Source organism: Vespula vulgaris, chromosome 1, assembly GCF_905475345.1.
Source record: "Vespula vulgaris chromosome 1, iyVesVulg1.1, whole genome shotgun sequence".
Classification (NCBI taxonomy): Eukaryota; Metazoa; Arthropoda; class Insecta; order Hymenoptera; family Vespidae; genus Vespula; species Vespula vulgaris.
In genome coordinates, this window is record NC_066586.1 from 3,960,413 (window position 1) to 3,981,334 (window position 20,922).

At 37.0% G+C, this 20,922-nt stretch overlaps 1 protein-coding gene across 4 annotated transcripts in view; it reads left to right on the forward strand.

Moving 5' to 3' along the window:
* LOC127071064 (uncharacterized) overlaps positions 1–20,922 on the forward strand; it is a 107,854-nt gene that overhangs the window by 16,760 nt on the left and 70,172 nt on the right. For all 4 annotated transcript variants that reach the window (XM_051009917.1, XM_051009926.1, XM_051009907.1 and 1 more), the window contains one exon: positions 2,593–6,137. In XM_051009917.1, coding sequence (XP_050865874.1) covers positions 2,593–6,137 — 3,545 coding nt within the window. The remainder of the gene's footprint in view (positions 1–2,592; positions 6,138–20,922) is intronic.

A 20,922-nucleotide genomic window follows, 5' to 3' on the forward strand; every position in this document is an offset into this window, starting at 1 on the left:
CGCTAGACGATAATTAAAGCTGGTTTCCATCGATAAACCAACTATATTTCCAGAAACGCGTTGTTCTAATCGCGCGATTAGAAAATTTCTCGTTTCATTTTTTTCTTCTTTTTGTTCGCCGAGCCTGCGAACGTAGTTTGGAATTCAACATTTTTCCTCTTTTATGTTCGAGAAACAATAATTTTCATTACTTTATTCGTTTTTAAGTGAACTTTAACAAAGACAAAAAAATACTTGAATTTTCCGTTCTCATAGTTGAAGAAAAAGGAAAAAATAAAATCCGTTCTTCCTCTTACCGTTTCTCCGTTAAATGCGATAAACTGACGTTGTTAGAAGGTAGAAAAAAGAATCCTTTACAAAGGTTCTTTGTCAAAGCCGAAGATCGTAAAGACTTAAAAAAGTCGACAGAGAAAAAAGAAAATTAGAAGAAGAAGAATAAAAAGAGAAAGAGGACGAAAAACAGGAAAAGGGAGGAAGAGGAGGGTGAGGGAAGGGAAGAAGAAGAAACGGAAACGGTAGTAAAGTAAATCGTTTCAAGAAGGGTTTGTTTAAAGGCGATTTCCCACGACGCGCAAAGGCGAACGACGTTATTGGAAATGGCGCGGGAGCCATTGTAGATCTAGCTTTAGCAGATACTTTAGCTGTACTAAAAGTGGCACGGCAGTTTAGTCGGCGAACGATTAGAGTCGCTCGACGACCTCCTTCTCGTCGAGGTGTCCGTCGATGACCTCTGTGATCATTGCATTCGTGTATACGGCAAGTGATGCTATAAATCCATCGATCGAATCTATCGAAAGACACTTGCCACATTCGTATCCTCTTACTGTCCATATCTGTGTTAACGTTTCCCTAATTGCCAAAAACGTCGATTAGATTTATCGATAAGTTTGTGAATAAAATATATAAGTGGTGTATACATATATATATTTCGAAAAAGATCTAAAGGTAACAGAGCGATTATATAAATATATTCGTATTATCTAAATTTATAATAATTGTCTAGTAATACATAAAGAAAAGAATATATATATATTCTTATTGTCAAGTTAATTGAACGATTTATTTCTATTTAGACGTTTTTCTTTGCGCATTAATTAAAAATATTTTTCTGTGCTAAAAATCGAACATCTTTTTTATCGTATGCATATATATATATATATATATATATATATATATATATATAAAGGGAAAAAAATCTCAAGTTCCGTAGCACGATTCGAGACGCGAGAACGATGCTTTATTAAAGGAGATTGCGATCTGGCACGCTCGGATGATACCTGCTTCGCAGCGTGGGCGTGCTGAGCCGTTGCGTACACACCCGTTGACCTTTGGCCCCGTGGTGCCTTTCGTTCGTTTCTGCGTTCAACCGCTCGCACTGTTGATCTCAAAGCTTACAGTGGTGAACGTACGTACATACGTACGTACATACATACATAAATGCATATATATATATATATATATATATATATATATATATACATTCATTTCGCTCGTTCCTTTCGTCGCTCGTGTTAGACTTCCATTAAACGTTAGACCATCGATTAAAAGTTTACTTAACTTCGCTCTTTCAGTCAATATTAACGAGATTTAAATGTGCGAGCGTAAAAGGGAAATAAAAAAGAAAAGGTAAAAGAAAAAGAGAAAAAACAGAAATCTCTTCGTCACGTGTTCACATAGTAGAAGTTTAGACAGCGAAAGTCGACCTTTTATACGAGTAACGAACGAGTACTCTAATCGATAGGAACGAACGAAGAATTACGAGATCGAGAAACACGAATTTCGCCTAAGCTTAGCTAATCACGAATCATCCTTCTCTCTCTCTTCCTCTCTCTTTTTCTCTCCCTCTTCTTCTCTTCGCTTTGAAAAGAAAAAAGCAAAAAAATCATCGAGTAGATCTAATCAAACGAGCGATTTAGCGGCTTTCAAGCGAACTCGTTCGTGGCCTACCAGAGACGACGTGCGTCCGTTGGCGATTAAACTTGGTGATTAACTACTAACGACCGTGCTACTTAACATAAATCGCTAATTTAGAAGACCTCATGCTCTCAGGTGGATGGCCGATATCTATTATCGGTTCGATTAAAATTCCTAAATTCTTGTCCTTTCGATGTACGGATTAATCTACGTCGGATACAACGCATATAGGGTGTCTTTAAAATATATTATTAAACTTCGCCAATATATCATGCTCGTGTGCGGGTAATAATTTAAAAGAAAAAGAATATCCCCATGTACATTAACCTGGAATAATCTTAAAGAGTAACATTTATCTTATTCGCGCTATTTAATTTTCTATTAATATCTAATGAAATTCTTTGAAGAGCGTTCAGCTTGGATTAGAATGAAAATATATATAACGTTAATTCTGTAATATATAAAAAGAGTAGTGCTGAAATTTATAAAAAGAAATCTCATAAATCAGTGAGATTCGAAAGAATTGATATACGTTAATTACGATCGTTTCTCAAGTTAATGTTTAAAATGATGAAAGTATCCGAGTATCTGTTTTAAAGACACTCCATATAAAAAGTCAGTCTGTCACGTATAGAAAAATACATCGGATCGAAGCTAACTGAATATCAATTGTTTCAGGACGTGGTGCACCGCGCGTGACCGCGGCTCTCGTAGGAGATGGAGAAGGTAGGTTGATATTGAGCCCGGTGCACAAGGAGAACATATTATCACGCAGCAAGGAAGACTTAGCACAGGAGGCAGCACTGGTGCTGCAGCAAGCTGGTAGCTTACGTTGTGTAGCACACGACAATAGACGACTGCCCGGTAAGTTCAGCACGTTACCAGCAAGACGGGGTAACGTTAATAAAAAACGTCCAGAATTGCCGCTAGACGTGAAGAGACGTAAGAGCGAAGAGATCGGTGTAACCACGACGAGTGGCGACCAATTGTCCTGGACGCCAAAAGCAAAGAAGAAAACGTTGGAGAGAAGTAGCAGCGATGCGGGTTCGAAAAAATTGAAAGGTACATTAGCTAAATTCTTTTCGCCAAAATTAGAGAGAAAAAGGAAGCCGGTTGGCCGTAGCGTTAGCGACGCTGGTACGTCGAGTAGACAATACCGCAAGAGAAGTGGCAGCGAGAGCGAAGGTTCGCATTTGAGCAGTGCTGCTCGTGCTAAGAAACAGCTGTCGCCGATAATCGAGACTTCGCCTCAGGTCGATCAGACTCAACCGTTTCATTTTGGGGTGGTTAGTAAGGAGGAGGTTAGTAAGCCGAATGCTAAAAAGTCGAAGCAGGAGGAAGGTGATACAAATGTCGAGAGAATAATCGAACGAGTCGAAACGAAGGAGAGGATCGAGGGGACTACTACAGAGATCTCTCTCGATCGGTCAATCGAGACGAGGAAAGAGAATAAAGTAGTTGAGAGACAGAATCAGTTAGATATCACGAATGATAAGGATCGTATTACCGGTGAAGAGAAGGAAGTGACGGCACGTAGGAAGACGGAAACAACGAATCGTATCTCGTCGCCTCAAGGAAAAGAGACGAAGCTTCGGGAGGAGGTCGACGAGGTCGACCGGGTCGGGAGCATGCTGCACAGCAGCAGATACGATCTTCAGAAACGCGGCGAGGAATCGACGATCAACAAGATGATTCATCGATTGTCGAGCGATCGTTCGCCACCGCCACAGCTGACGAGAACCATGGTCTCGCCGGGACCTGGTTTTGGACATAACAACAATCGGCCCTTCTCTTACACGAGGCCGAACGATCCCGGCAGTCCACCGCCGACTTCGCAAACGAACGTGATGTATGCTCAGGTACAAGCGGACAAGAAGAAGGCCCAGAGGAGTCATTCGGATAGCGACGAGGGTTTGGGTCTCGAAAGAAAGGACTCGTCACGAGAGAACAGTCCAGCCGAAAAGGAATACCGTAGAACGGACTATTCTTACAGTAGCGATCTAAGACGTAACAACGAGATAAACAATCTCAAGTCTCGCTACGAGGAAACTCGAAAGAGTACAACCACTTCCCGTTTTGGGAATCACTTTGGCGGTTCCAAGGATTTCCTCTCCTCCAGAGACTTAGACAATCGATGTCCCGAGGACGAGATCGAACTGGATCGACGTTACGAGCCGGAGAAATATACTTCGACGATTTTCGTCGATACCAGCGGCAGAGAGAGCACCGATCTCACCTCGCGACAAAATCATCAGAGCGGTATATCCAACAAAACGTCCGAACTAAGCGCCAGACGAGATCTTCTCGAGTCGAGGATAAAATCGAGGCTGCTCGCCGACGAAATGTATGCCGCGAAAAACACGGCGAACGTGTCGATCAAAAAGTCCGAGCACGAGATTATCGACAAACCGATCGTCCCGTCGCCGGTTACGCCCAGTCGAATATCGTCTCCGAAACGTTACACCGACACGTATATCACGGAGACCAGGACCAGTAGCAATGGCGAGAAATATATTTTCGAAAAGCAAATACACGAGGACAATGGCAAAGTCTATGGTTACGAGAAGAAAATAACGAACAAAATCCCGTCTGACGGTTACGTCGAATCGAAACCAAGAGACGGTTATACGGTTGAAACGAGAACGGACAAGTACGGGGACAAGTACATCGTCGAAACTAGGACACACGGTAGTTATACGGACGACTTCAAGCCGTTTCTCAGTGACAGAAGTAGGACCAGCCCGGAAGAGAGATTCGAAAGAAATCATTTGGGTGGTCCTTACAAGTCCACCAATTATTTAGCCGACGGCTCGACGAACCCAAGGACGAGTCATTATTTCCGAAACGAATCGAAGGACAACGATACGCTTTCTTCGCCGATCGTGGTAAGGAAATTTACCGCTGAGAGGAAACTTTCTAAAAGCGACGATTTTCTCGATCGAGATGTGCGCCCCAACGAGAGCCTTCCAAAAATGAATAAAAATTTCGAATCGATTCGTGGAATGAGCAAGTCGACTCAACGTTTGAACGAGCTTGGCGAGAACTCGAGAATCTTACGAAACGAGTACACGACGAGGTCGCACGAGAATCTATGCAGTCACGTTGATTACGGGAGTGCTGGGGAAACGAATACGAGGAAAGAGAGATCACCGTTCACCAAGAGACGCCTTGACAGTTTACGAGAACGACCGATCGATGACTACGACACCGATATCTCGCAAATGACGAGTAGCCAGCTAGAGTCCAAGTATTACAAGGAGACTCGAACTACCCAAAGATACAGTAGCAGCAAACATCCGATCCACGATGATTACGACAGTTCACCGCCTCGTATCAGAACGGATCGGACTGGTCCAAGTGGTGTACGAAGTACCGATCCTGGTACCAATGGTCACAATTCGAGTCGTTACGATTCCGACACTACGGCGAGGGAATCGATTCGTCGAGAAACTCGATACGACGAGCGTACTCTTCGGAAGGATCATCGAAACGGCAACGTCCTTGACGCCGAGCCGAAGAAACCATTGAGAAGATCGCGCAATCGTCTCGATTATTTCGACGATTCCGACGCTCGAGAGAGTCCACGTGGAAAGAGTTCCATCGACGAGACCCCACCAACCAGACCCCTCCGAAGTTATCACGAAAATGGTAAATCCCGACATGCCAGGCAAGAAACTCGTGCTTACATGGAACAACGTCGTTATCGGGAGACGCGTTTGAGCGATCCCGATAGGAAAGATCGTCTTGCCGATTCTGGTATCGAAAATGATTACAGGCGAGACTCGCAGGAGGCCGATAGACGGGAACCGATCGAATCGGAGGACGAAGGGTTTGCGAGTAGACAATTTATCAAAAACGAGAGAAGGCATACCGATCGGAATATGAACCTAACTCCGTTGGAACAACGAAAGTACGACAAATATCCGAACGATATCGGTACCGGTAAATCGACGAGCGGATTGGTCACCTCCAAGCCTCCCACCGGTGCTGATAAGAAATACGAGAAGAAGGCTGCCAAGAAAAGTGGCACGATGAGCAAGGTGAAGCAGTTGTTCAGTAAGAGGGAGAAGAAAGCTAAGGAAGAGAAGAATAAGAAGAACTCGAGAAGCGGTAGCAGTGGTGCATTGACGGACGACGAGGTCACGATGCGCTATCGAGAGTATCGCGGAGATCGACTTAGGAGTGCCAAGAGCGCGAGGGACCTCGGCAGCGACATAAATCAGGTAAGACCACCTTAATGATCCTTTACGAGTCGATACGAGTTATCGCTTTCCGTTATAGCTTACCGTTTTACGTGCGAGATTTTATGAGATACGCAAGATATGAGAAAGAAAAAATATCCAAAAAGAAAATGTTTTATCGCGCAAACATCGATTACGCCAAGAGAATACAATTGTCTTTTTTTTCTCTTTCTTTCTTTTTTATTTAGGAAAAGTTCAGTAGAAAATATTCGATGAATTTGTTAAAGACATATTCAAATGAATGAAAACGGAAACGATTTTTAATTACGATTTTACATCGACATTTGTTTGTCGACGTTCTCTGTCAAGGTTATTATTTTCTAATAACATATACATATTCTTAAATCACGTGTGTATGAAAAGATCCTTTATCTCACTATCTCTCTCTCTCTCTCTTGTGTTATAATAAGATTTATGAGCATAGAATTTTATTTATCTTTTTTCTCTCGTTCATTATTTATCGCACGTTCGACGAGGAAGCAAAGTGAAATCAGATAGATGTATACTTCCTAACGGAGCTACCCGACCGTTCCGGAGATTATCGATATTCGAAAGAGAGAGAGAGAGAGAGAGAAAGAAAGAAAAAGAAAAAAAGCACGAATAGGGCTTGGGAAAGATCATCGACGTCAGTATACGTATACACAAAGTAAATGGTATAACGTGACCAATCGAAAATTGGTCGTCTTTGTGAGTTTCTTTATCTTTCGTGAATACTTCGTCGAAAATATTCTTTTCGTTTTTTTTTTGTTCGCACATGATAATTTACAAAAATTATACGCGATAAATAAGCAAATCGAAACAAGGACGAATACCTAATACGAAAACAACGACGAAAGTTTCGATGATAAAAAGAAAAAAAAAAAAATATCTCTTTGATGATGTTTATAAGACCTAGTTTAAAATCTTGTGTACGTACGAGTATATTGACGTTACGTGTATATATGTATGTACGTATAGAAGCAGCTTATCGCATGGTTGAAAATACGTTAACGGCGTCGACGAGGCAAGATTTACCGGACGTAAAGTTACGCTCGAACGGCGAACTATTATTCTCTCGGCTTCGCACCCATCGACGAAACGAAAGGTGGGGCAATCGGTTACGGAAAAGCCATTCGGTAAAACCTTTCTCGTATTTCCAATGTGCATATTATAAAAGAGAGATCTTTTCGTAAAGGTCCTTTTATATACAGTAATATTAAATATCAATTATGGTTTATATCGTACGGTTTTATACAAGAAAGTAAAAATTTTTCGAGATCTAGTCGATTGTTACCAAATCGATCAAAAGTCTCGTGAGATTATCAAAATGGCTCGTCCTATCTATCTCTTTGTCGGTCGGCTTAATTATAAAATCATTTACCTACGTATCTACCTTGATAAGTTAGTTAAACAATAATCGACTATAATTTACTACGAGATACATTATTCCTTATTTCTTGAATAATTTCACGAATGAGAGGCATTAAATCTACTCGGTTGATTTCTCGTGATCTTTGAACCGAAGTTTCACATGTATGTATCTATATATATGTAGCTATATTTATACCTGTTTATGTATTTATGTATATACATACATATATACATTCGTTCGTTGGTATAGATTCCGGTCGTGTGCTCCTTCGATTCGAATTTATCGATAATTGATACGATTTAGGATTAAATCACTGTACCCACGATAATTTTTAACTATCCAACCCACGTATATTAATGTATACGTCTATTTTATAGATTAATATTTATTAAATAGAGTAAGGTGAACGTACGAATATAAAATATCGACGTCGTTATCTAATTAGATGAACCTATCATAATTAACGATCATTGGTAGCTTATGATTCAAGTCAGTTTGTAAAATTGCTAACGATCGAAAAAAAGATGCTAATGTATTCTTCTTTTTGGTAGTAAGCTATACAAATTTTTTTTATGTAGGGTCGTTGCCCTTTGACGTTTTATATACACACACAAATACATATATATAGAGAGAGACAGAGAAAAAGAGACAGAAAGGAAGAGCTATAAAATGATTGTAAAAAAAAAATTATTGATGACCCAGATGTAGATCATCGGTTAAGTAAGTAGTTGTTGCTCTATTACTCGTTGTAGATAGTGTATCTTCGTTAAGATTAGTCATGATTATTAGATTAGACAGTAAGTCTTTGAATAAATATTATCTTGACCCATATATGCATGGACGAATAGAGAATGGTCGTTATTACTACGGAGAAGTCATTTTATCAAATACATTTTCAATCAATATTTATACAAGCTGTATAAATACAAACACCCTAACAATTACTTTATCCTATATTACCATTAACAATTTTTATATAACATCAAAGATAGCTTATTAGATTATATTTGTATACTTTTATTTCAAATTTAATAGCAATCAACGTATAAAAAGCAATTAACATTTTAATTTAATTAATAAACAAGAATGATTAGACAAATTTTACACATACACACATATATATATGTATATATATGAATAAATGATATGTCAGAAAGAAGGAAAAAATAATCGTATCAAAAAGTAAACTGTGAAAATAATGATAGTTCAAAGGGTTAATCTATTCTATCAACCTAGAAATTATGCAGCAACGATTCATCTAGATCCTGTAACTCAACTCATTTAATATGTATACTAAGGATCGAATCGCGTTAGCATATTCGCACGTCCTTGAACGAAAAGAAAGAATCGATGCGTATAAAACAGAGAGAGAGAGAGAGAGAGAGAGAGAGAGAAAGAGAGAAAGAAAGAGAGGGAGAGAGAAAGAAAGAAAAAAAGTAACAAATGCGAGTGCCTTGCGCGTGAATGCGACGTAAAAGAAATCGCGATTGCGAGGGTGTGACAAACGATCGTAAAATGTACTACACGGTCCCACGGTGGAGTCGAGTTATCGTTGCACAACGACGTACATATATATATCGAGGTCCCGGCTACAGGTGGCACACCGTGTATATATAATCTGTGTGTGTGTGTATGTGTGTGATATATATATATCTTATGCTCGGCGAATTGGTCAAGTAGCATTTAAGTTTAACACGTACGCGTACGCACACACATACATATATTTATATATTTATATATTATATATATACACATATATACCTATATATCCTTATATATATATATATATATATATATATATATATATATATATATATATATTCACATGTTGCTGACGATCAAGCGTAACGAAACTACGGGACACCCACGCGAAGGAGGGTGAGGGTGAAGGGGTGCAAGATAAAACGCCTGGAGATCTATCCACACCCAGCCGCCAAAGGCGCCTGTTTCTTCAACGTCTCCTTCCGTTCTCTTCTTCCTCCTTTTATACATCTTTTCTCAATTCTCTTTCTTCCCTTCTCTCTCTCTCTCTCTCTCTCTCTCTCTCTCTTTCTCTTTCTCTCTGTTTCTTTCTCACGCACACAATGTTTTGTTTTCGTATATTTTTATACTTTTGATAAAAATCTTTATGATATTTAATGCTAGATTTAAAAAAAATTTTAGGAATAATAAAATAGTTTAGGTACGTAAAAAAGTTTGATAATAGATTTTACATATAATGATTAATTATTTTTACATTTTTATATTGTTTTATTGTAAATTTGTGTATAATATTTCGCATATTTTATATATGAACGAACATAAATAAGTTTCCTTGAAAGGATTACAGTAATATTTTCTAATATAAGAAATGTATGTCCCATAAATGATCGAAACAAAATTTATCATTATAGATTAGAGATTAATATTTACAAACTTGATCTTTTTTTTTTCTTTATTCTTTTCCTCTTTAATACGTAATTAGCTCGTAGTGATCGTGCAGTCGTACGAGGTAAACAAAAAATGCTTGTTAAATGAACTTTACAAGATATATGCAAAATGATTTCAATAATTATTCTTTACAAGAAATAGTTAAGCTTCTTTTGTTTTTAAACAGTAGATCTAGCGAAATGCCATTTTATAAGTATCTTTCAAATCCTCATTTCGTATTTTAAAGGTAATGCGTTAACAAGCGCGAAAATGATGAAAGAATCTGACATCGGGTTATCCAATGCTTTAAAACGAAAGTTAGTCGCGCGTATCTCAGTAGTCACGGTATTGACAGGTCAGACATTGACATTCGACGTCTTGCATAATATCTCGAGAACGTGTCGTGAGAGCCGAAAGCAGAACTTTCGAAATGTCGAGTAGCAATCGTGCCGAACCACTTCGCAAACTTTATTAATTTATATTAACCATATCCTATTAAAAATTAATTTGATAAAAGAAAAAGATAAAACCAAAGGAAAATTTTCATTCGGATTATACTTTGCCAAGTATTATATTTTCGATTTATTATCAAAATAATATTAAGTGATATAAATATATATATATATGACATTTTTCTAAATTTTAATTCGATAGAATGCAATCGGACGTAAATTCGTAAATTTCTTGATACTTTCTTGGTAAAAATAATGCGTAGTTTGGATTCCAGAAAGATTGACGTAGTAACATAAGTATTGTTTGCGATTCGTACGGGTCTATTCTATGGGGAGATTCCTGGTATGTCGGGTCCACACCTAGCCGAGAGAACATTGCAAGCCACGGAGGCTTGACCTACACACAGTCGCACACCCAAGTGCTCGATTGTACGCGAGCGAGCGCACGTCGTATCCCGTTTCCATCGAAAGTTCACATTAATGGCATTTGCTTTGGTGGCCCGTAGTAAGTAAGAGAGAAAAAGAGAGGGAGAGAGAGAGAAAACTCGTGGGTCCGGGCAAAAGCACTAGGATTTATTAGCTCACCCACCGTAAATCTAACGTTAACTCTAAGTTTCATAGATTTCAATTATTTTCTACTTGTATCCAACGTTAACGATAAAAGTCCTTTGCAAATAATAATATTTAATATATGTCAATTTTGTAAAATCTAAAAATTTAAAGATCTAAATCCGATCTATACGTTAATTAAAATTTCGATCAAGAAGATACTTGATAATAACTTATCTACCAAATCATCTACCAGTCGACTTTCTTAGATTGATATCTCTAAAAGCTTCCATACATACATACATACATACATACATACATATATATATATATACGAGTGTACATAGATGTATATATATCAAAAAAGCCAGATAACAAGATTGTTTCGGTTCTCAAAGTCCATCGGTAGGACTGACAAAGCGTTCGACGTCGATTTAAGAGCTCTCTCAGGAGAAAAACGACTGGCCCATCGATCGACAGGAAAGCAAAAGAAGAAGAAGAAGAAGAACAGAAGAATGAGGAGGAAGGAGAGGAGGAGGAGGAGGAGGAGGAGGAGGAGGCAGAGGAGGAGGAGGCAGAGGAGGAGGAGGAGGAGGAGGAGGATAGCCTCCGAGCATGAGGTTAGAAAAACTCACGGCAGTAAAGTCCGTGGGGATCATTAAAGATCAAATTGAGAGTTGCAGTTACTCGATCGCGATACCGTCGCATAGCCATAGAGTAAAAGAAAAGAAACGAGAGAGAGAGAGAGAGAGAGAGAGAGAGAGAGAGAGAAAGAAAGAGAGAAAGAGAGAAAGAGAGAGAACGGGGTACCCTGTGGAACATTCCTCGGCATGCTTTGGAAGCTAGATGCACTTTGCTTTATGGTAGGCGGATCATTCACACCTCCACTCGCGGAGGAGGCCAGGCTGGTTGTGGTATGGATTAGAAAAGGAGAGGACGAAGGAAGCAAAGAAAGAAAGAAAGAAAGAGAAGGAATGAGGGAAAGAGGAAGAGAGAGAGAGAGAGAGAAGAAGAAGAAGTTTAAGAGTATACGTACGAACTGGATCGCATTCCCCGCTTCGTGGGGCATAAAACCGTTGAGATAATATTGCCAGATAGATTATTTATTGATATCTCGGACCTTATGCTGCCTCTCAGCCACGATGCTCTATGCTCGGTGTGCCATCACGGAAACCTTCCACAGGATCGGATAATGTCTGCTCTTTCTCTCTCTTTCTCTCTTTCTCTCACTATTTTTCTTTCTCTCTTTCTCTCTCTCTCTCTCTCTCTCTCTCTCTCTTTCTCTATCCTATACGAAAGCGTTCGTTGAAGATCCTGCTCCGAGGGGAAGAGCCCCCATGGTACCGTTGATGGTCCTAGAAGATGCGAGCTTCCCTCCTTGCTCTTCTTCTTCCCAACAATAACAACAACCACCTCGAGATTCTCAAGACATTCCACTGTAGGAAATTCATGGCTCGCTTACCTTTTATTATAGCACATTTTCGACTCGATCGACATTTTAACGCGCGCCTACTTACATGCGTCCCGAGAAAGGATATACCTTGTGCTAGCTCGGTGATTTGGAAAAATAAATAGGATGTTATAATGTTAAACGAGTTTTTTTTAATGAATGTTAATGATTGGATAGATGTATATAATTAATATAATTAATAACTATCTTTCTTTCTCTCTCTTTCTTCTTCTCTCTTCTTCTATGTATGCAAAGAATTTTAGAATCGTTGCAAGTAATTAACTGTCGTCTGAACGATTAAAAGTAGCGACGTTTATTTATCACGGACGTTTATTAATCGAACGGACATGGTAAACGGCAGCTGCAAAGATCGTTACATTGTTGGAAGCTGTCATTGCAGAGGTATCGTTCTACGGTTCCAGACGTAAAATTCGTCGTGCTTTCGCTGCTCGTTCGCTTGCTCCTACGTCTACCTCTCTCTCTTTCCTTCTCTGTGTATCCTTGTATACATATATGTATATGTAGGTGCGGGTGTAGGTGTAGAACGTAGGCGCGATATATCTCTTCTCACGCGGAATCGTATCTACAGGGATCTGTTGGAACCTACGAACGAGTCTATATTCGACTTTGTAGTACACACACACACACACACGTGCATGTACATACCTATTTATATATATATATACATTCTTATATTCGCGATAGTTAGGCGAATATTCGCGAGTTACTTTCCAATTTCTGTATTCCGCCCTCTCACTCCGTTTTAAGCGAGTTTCGCCTCTCTCGTCCAGATCGGCCACTTTGCCACATTTGCATATTCAACGAGCCTCGATAGCTTTACACACGCCTCTCATATTTTCTCTCTTTCCCTTCTTCTCTTTTACCCCTACTTTTCAAACTCCTCTCCTTCTTGTAGTTATCGAGCGAACCACCACCCGTCGTCCGTTTCGTCGACGAAACTATATACAGAAAGGCATTAAGCTAAAGTTTGTACCGTTATGAAACGTGATCGCTCGCGAGACCAAACGACATATCTAAAAAATAGTAACACCCGATAAGCGTTCAAGCCAACGGTCATCGACATGGACCAGCTTTGCGAATCTCTCTCTTACTTCGCAATACGTATTGAGATCTTAAGAAAATGATGAGATTGTTAATATATATTTAAAACAAGTATCACATTTTCATTTTGATCTTTTTAATCTCTGTTATAAATATATTTCTAAATTTTCTTTAACAATTCTTGAAATCGGCATTTATTTTTTTACTATAACGTTCCCAAATTGATTTCACTTGGATACTAAACGATTATATATTATATATCATTACATTAAAATGCTTTTACTATCCTACCATTTATACAATATATAAAAATATTATTAATATTATATGTATTTCTAATAAAATATATCGCATAATGAAGGATATAAAATATTGATATAATCGTTAAAAATACATACGTATATACTTGCGTATATATGTATATATACACATAATCATTATTTACAGAATCGTCCCTTTGTCTCTTAGATATATAATAGAAAGAGAAACGAGTTCGAAATTTTAGAAAAGACTTTAGATCGTGCCGTACAAACGTAAGTACCTACGCATAAATTTTCCCCCAGGGGGTGCACGCAATGTGGCTTCGTGCCGTTCGTTACGCTGCTCGCCGAGAGCGATTAATTGCGGACACGTGCGATTAATGACGTTAAAGCTTTGCTTTCGATCAAGCCGACGGGTTAAGCGTACATCGGTGAAAAGTCATCGATCAGCTACCAATCCGCTTTTATAGCGCACGGACACTCGATCGGATCCACTTTCGCAATAAATTTTTCCTCATCTCGATCGATCCATGTTCCAAGGAGAGAAGGAAGGAAAGAAAAAGAGGGAGGGAGAGAGAGAGAAAGGGAGAGAGAGAGAGAAAGGACATGGAATCGTCCATGTAAACGTCCATCGACAAGAGAAACGATCACCTCCGCTAATACGTCGATTAAGAAAAAGGAAATGAAATGAAATAAAATAAAATAATAAAGAAAGAAAGAAATGAAGAAGGTTAGAGAATGTCGCAAGAAACGTGACTATACGTTTATAGTTCAGACGTTCTAAACATCTTAAGACTATTTAACTCTATTCGAGTTTTCTCTTTGATTTCTAGCTAAATCGGCCATAGCGAGGTCACGGTAATCGACTCTAGGAATGTGCAACGAGTTAAAAATTAGTATGATATTTAACTCATTCGGTCAGTATCTTTTTCATGTTTACTGTGAACAGGATACGGTATATTTAATGTTGCGCACTCGAACGGTACTGGATTTGAAGTAAAAAGAAAAAAAAAAAACGAAAAAAAATATTATATCTTGACAATTATACGGAATATAAATGAGAAATATATAATTACTCTTTCTCTTTCTCTCTCTCTGTCCATACTTAAGTGAAAAAGTTAAACGTAATATAGATCGTGCTTTATCAAAACAGATTCTTTTACGTAACACGTGAAATAAGCTAGTTTATAATTTATATGCCGGAATACACTCATGTCTAAAACGATATACATATATCATTATGATAATAAGTTCTATATTTAGGTCGTATAAATTTATATTCACGAGAGAAGAAACGACTTGAAAAATATATATAATATAAAAACGAATTCTTTAAACTCTGTTTTCTTAAATTAAAACTCAATCTTCGTATATATATATTATTTTATTTCGTAACATTTCGATAGAGTCGACGAATTTGAATAAGTGTCGTACCGTTATAAATTATAAGAGTTTCTCGAGTAAGATAGAGAAGATGGAGTTATTTGTGAAATTCATTATCTCGGAATAATGATTTTGAGAGAAAAAACATATATAAATCGAAATACGTCGATACGATGAAAAAAAATTCATGTGTTTTCATGTAAATGAATCGAATTCAAAAAGAAAACAATTTTTTAAAAATATTTTTCTTGGAAGATCATCATTATTTTTATTTTTATTTTAACTATAAATTTTTTTATGTTACGTCAAGTACATATTACACATATATTTTCATAGAAAACTTTTACATGAAATTCGCAGAAACTTGAAAGAGGACGAACTTGAAAGAAAAGAAAAAAAAAAAAGGGAAAAATAAATAGGCAAAAAGGTAGAGAGACATTTACTTGAAACAACCACTCGTGAATATTCTATAAACTTCCTGTGCTGTCCTTGAAGAGTGCTTCTTCTTTTACGCTCACGGATATATAAACCTCCTATTTTAGGAAACTTACCAAGCTAGACACGATGTTTCGTAAACTTCGTACTTCTTTTATGGATTTCTAGGTCAGGAGTTCTTCTCCTCGAGTATCTGTGAGCTATGACTCATTTTCAAATGTACCACTGATTATTTTATGTAACTAGTTTAAGTCAAAAAACATGAAGAAGAAGAAGAAGAAGAAGAAGAAAAAATAGAAGATATTGTAACACGTTCTTACCATATTTATAATATTTATTGATAATATTTTCCATTTAATTCATTCGCTGAAAATTTTATCTGTTGTATCTAAAAAACGAAAACATTATCATAACTGTTTTGTTAGTTATAATCTTAACTCGTAAACATCGCGACTGTTGTAGAAACACCTTTTATACTCTCGTAGTAGCTCGTAAATATAAAGCACGAAATACGAAATGTAGGTCATTATCCGTATAAATCTCGTCGAGTGCGTGTCTAACGGAAAAGAAACTAAATGCAATTTGTTATTCAACTTGACAATACCATCTCCGAGTTAGAGAATTATCGACCATTCGATACTCGAAGAAGATAAATTAATCGTGTCGCTTTTGCAAGAACTCTCGAACGTCTGTCGAGTTAAGAATGTCTATGGAACTTTTCGACGGGCCGATCTAAAAGAAAATACGAACGAACGAGATAGATGTGAATTTTTCTTTCCCATGACTTCTTATTTTTCATTTTTCTTTTTTTTTCTTTTCTTTTCTTTCTGTTTCTTTTTTTTCTATATATACATTCCAATCGAACGAACGAAAAGGCGACGTTCGAAAAATAAATCGTTCGTGCGATCGTTCGGTTGTCGTAATATCCTACCGACAATAGACGATATTATCGCTACTTTTCTGGAGCAATAACGTTCGAAGAAATATCAGGTGTACACGTTTCTATGTATTTCTATGCGTCCATACTTATATACTTATGTATAGGTAGATAGATACAAAATAGACTCGGTTCGCAGCAGGTATACGATTCAATAATCAACCATAATTACCTTCTCTATTGGTATACCAAAGAAAGAAAAATGTTGTGGAGACAGGCGAGAATCAAAATCCGTGAGAGCAAAAGATACTTTGTATGCAAATACATTTCATAATGATAGCGAATAACGCGTAAATACTTTTCAATAAATGGGTATACCTTTCGTCAAATCGAATCAGGATATATCAAGATAATTTTATAGAAGTTTAAAATGATTGCATATCGTATTACATTGATTACGAATAAATATAGATTACTCGAAATAAAATATTTGTGAATAATACGAACTCTTCGTAAAATTTTGAAAAGTATTATATGCATAACTCATTGCACAATCGTCAATAATTTGCCAATGTTGAAATATAAAACGGTATCAATAATCCGGGCAATAAAATTAAAAATAAATAACAAATAAAAGTTTAAATGATACTTAAATAACATTGCAAATTGTAATATCAATATCAATAATATGAATTACACAAAAAATACATAAAAATAGTAGATGTAAATTAATACAAATGAGAAAAGAATTAATATCGATAGTATAAATTTAATATAAATTTATTACAAAATTATTATTATAAATTGACATTGGACCAGACTTATGTATATATATATATACATCTAATATAAAAAATATTTCTCGGCAAGAACTTGCTGTAATTTTTTCATCGATGACAATCGATATCTTTCGATTATAAAAGAACGAATGAGTTCCAAATACGATTATGGTACACGAGCTCGGACAATGACGAGGACCGATCGCGGACCAAGACAAGTACGGTATTACGACACGGAATTCTCCATATTGGAAGTGTACTGAATAACTCTCGGGAGCTGCACGCTCTTGCGAAAGGCAAACAATCGCGTGTTGGTGCGGCAAGGAAGACGACGAGAAGGTGCCGCGTGAAAAGGAATGGACAGCCGTGCAAGGTGCCTGTCTACGGAGAGAAAATATACAGGGTGAGTCACGAGAAACGGAACGATCATATATCTTCTTTGTATTTTAATTACATATCGATATTTTTATAACGATGATTGCATTTTTCTAAGAAGGAACAATGATTCAACAAGAATATTTTGCTTCGAAATCATTACATAAAGGATTAATCAAATTTATTGAAATTATTAATGATTCTTAAAAATTATATATTATATGTTCTTTTTTATATATATATATTTGATATTTCTAAATTTCAGACAAATATTTACATATATATATAAATGTTCCGTTTTTCTAGACAGACCCTATATATGTATACTTCTATAATATATTATATCTCTACTTATATATATATATATATATATATATATATATATATATTATATGCATATAAAATATATATATATCATATAAAATAAAGGTCAAGTCGTTCGATCGTTTAGCAAGATCAGAACAATGCCAGGCCGATTGGCCGAGTTCTTTGAAATACACACACGTCTATATATATATATATATATATATATATATATATATATATATATAATATCTATACACAGTTAAGTACACAAAGATCGATAGTTATCGAAATTCGAGCTGCCGATCGACGGCCGAGGCACGATTCGAAAGAGCGATCGGAAAAGTATCTTGGCTAGCCTTGCACGAATTCGTGCATCAAGCTTGTATATCGTAGAAAGGCGTGCTGTCCGTTTCCGTCTTCGAACACGTGCTCCTTGGATATTACCTATCTGAAAACGGTTCTTTTCTATATACCGAAAGCGGCTGGAAAACATTATGAAAATAAACGGACTTCGATCAGACATAAAACGACAACAACGAATATAAGTACGACCTATGTACAATATCCTTTTACGTCATTCTCACGTTTTATCTACGTTTATTTATTAATTTTTTTTAGCCTTTGTTTTTACTCGATCGTACGGTTTCATCGAATGAATAGTAGGTTACATGTGATTTAAAACGACTGACAAGATATTTTTTTTTTTTGTAATATCGAATTAGAATGTGAAATTTTGTAACTCGTACGTCATTCATGTGTTAAGTTCTATGTTTTTTAATTCATTTTTTTTTTGTATTGAAACGTTTGATTAAAAAGATACAATTTTATAATTTGTACGTCATTCGTGTTGAATTCTGTTTCATTAAATTGATTTGTCATTTTTTTGTTAGAATGTTCATTCAGAATGTTAAATTTTGTATACTCGTAGATCATTCATGTTGCATAGTTTGTTTCTTTATTTTCTTTCATTTTCTTTTTTTCACCTCACTCACATAATCTTCTTCTTATCGACATCGTTATCGACGATTATCCATAAGCACGGCGTCGTTGGCTCCTCGGTAAGAAACGTATTATTATAATACACGTCGTTCTCGCTGTAAGCGCCAATTCAAACGAGAATTCCATTCTTCTTCTTGCTTCGATCGACTCTACAGAGTCACGAGACGATACTCTCTTTCTCGAACGCATTTCGCAAATTATGCTCTCGTTCGATATTCGCGAGTATTGGAAAAATGTTGCACGAGGTTACTACGTGACGGGAGAAGTAAATTCGATGGACTTACAAGAGGGTGTAATTTCCTATAATCTTTTATAGAAAAAGAAAAAAAAGAAAGAGTCGTTTCTTACAATTTACAAATAAATTTCTTATAATCTCACATATATTTATCAACGCCCTTTCAAAGATATATTTTCAAGATCGAGATGACCTTTGGTAGGTAAGAAAAAACAAAACAAAAAATAAAAAAAAAAATACAGAGAAGACAATCGGAAATCACTTCTTGCGATCTATAAATCAATTTCTTAAAAATCACATAGGTGTATATATATGTATATATATTTTTTAACATTAGTTCAAAGCAATATACGCATCTATGAAATATATATATATCAATGCGAGAATAATCGATCGTATAAAAAGATCATTATTTCGAAAAAATAATTATCTATCATTTACCAAAGAAGAAAAACGGAAGCAATTGAAAGTGTTATGCAAAGATTGATACACGATAATTCATTATCTCTTCGGGTAGACTTACGATCTGTGCACCCGATTAACAACAACGTTCTCATCTTCTACGATCTCGTTGCGTTCGCGAGAAAGAGAGAAAGAGAGAAAAATATAATAAGAGTGAAAGAGAAAGAGATAGAGACAGAGAGACGGAGAATGAGAGACGGAGAAAGAGAGACAGAAAAAGAGACAGAAAAAGAGACAGAAAAAGAGAGACAGAGATAGAGATAGCGAAGCAGCTCCTTTCTCCGTAAAGAGCGTGCGCGGGCGCGCGCTCGCGAGCGTGCGCCCGCGCACAGATGCAATTTACAAATTACAATGTCGCTCGGCATTCGTGGCGGCGACGTCAGTGCAATGTACACGCGGCATAATGCAGACAGACACCTGTGTCGTGTGCGATCGCCCGAGGCGCCACCGACGACTCTCTTGTCGGACCGACCGACCGCGCCGGAATACGAGTGAGAGTGAGAAAGACAGAAAGAAAGAGAGACAGAGAGAGAAAGAGAGAGAGAGAGAGAGAGAGAGACAGAGTGAATGAGAGGAAAGGGAGGGAGGAGGGACATGCACGAGGGAGTTACATGGATACTCGAGAGGGTACGCGTTCTACTCGGACGCAAACCAGTACCGAGTTTTACACACCCACACTGGTCCAGCCGTAGGCAGTTCACTTTCCATTTCATTTTACATCTCTCTCTCTCTCTCTCTCTCTCTCTTTCTCTTTCTCTCTCTTTTTCTTTCTTTCTTTCTTTCTTTCTTTCTGTCTTTCATTCTTTCTTCCTTTCTCTCTTTCTGTCTTTTTCTTCTCACTAGAGTGCTCTGTATTTCCGTATTCTCCAGACTTGTTTTTCAACGTATTCAACCGTATTTTTGTGCCTTTTTTCTAAATTATCTAACCCAATTCAATTATTGTAATTATCTTTTAATCGGCAGCATTGAACTGTTCGATCGATTTTTATCGTATGTATGTATGTATGTATACACACGTTATGTTTCTATTTCTAATTTTCCGTTTTAAGATATTTTGTAGAGTCTTACCTTCTCTTCCTTTTTTTTCTTATTTTCTTCTTTTAGCGAGTACTTTTAAAAATGAATTTTCTATCTAATCATTCATCACAAATATTTTTATGTATTCTGTCGATCTTCGTGTAGACATTGAAAAATTTAGTTGGCTACGATCGGTATACCTTTAAATATATCAAGTCGATTGAAGATAAAAGATCTTCGGCGGTAGCTTGTCTGTTCCCCCTGAAGGATAATACTTGATGCTGAATCGAGGTTGTCGATAGACGATTGAAATCCGTGAACTCGAACGGAATTCGAACCGCAGGCGGAAGTAGTAGTAGTTGTAGT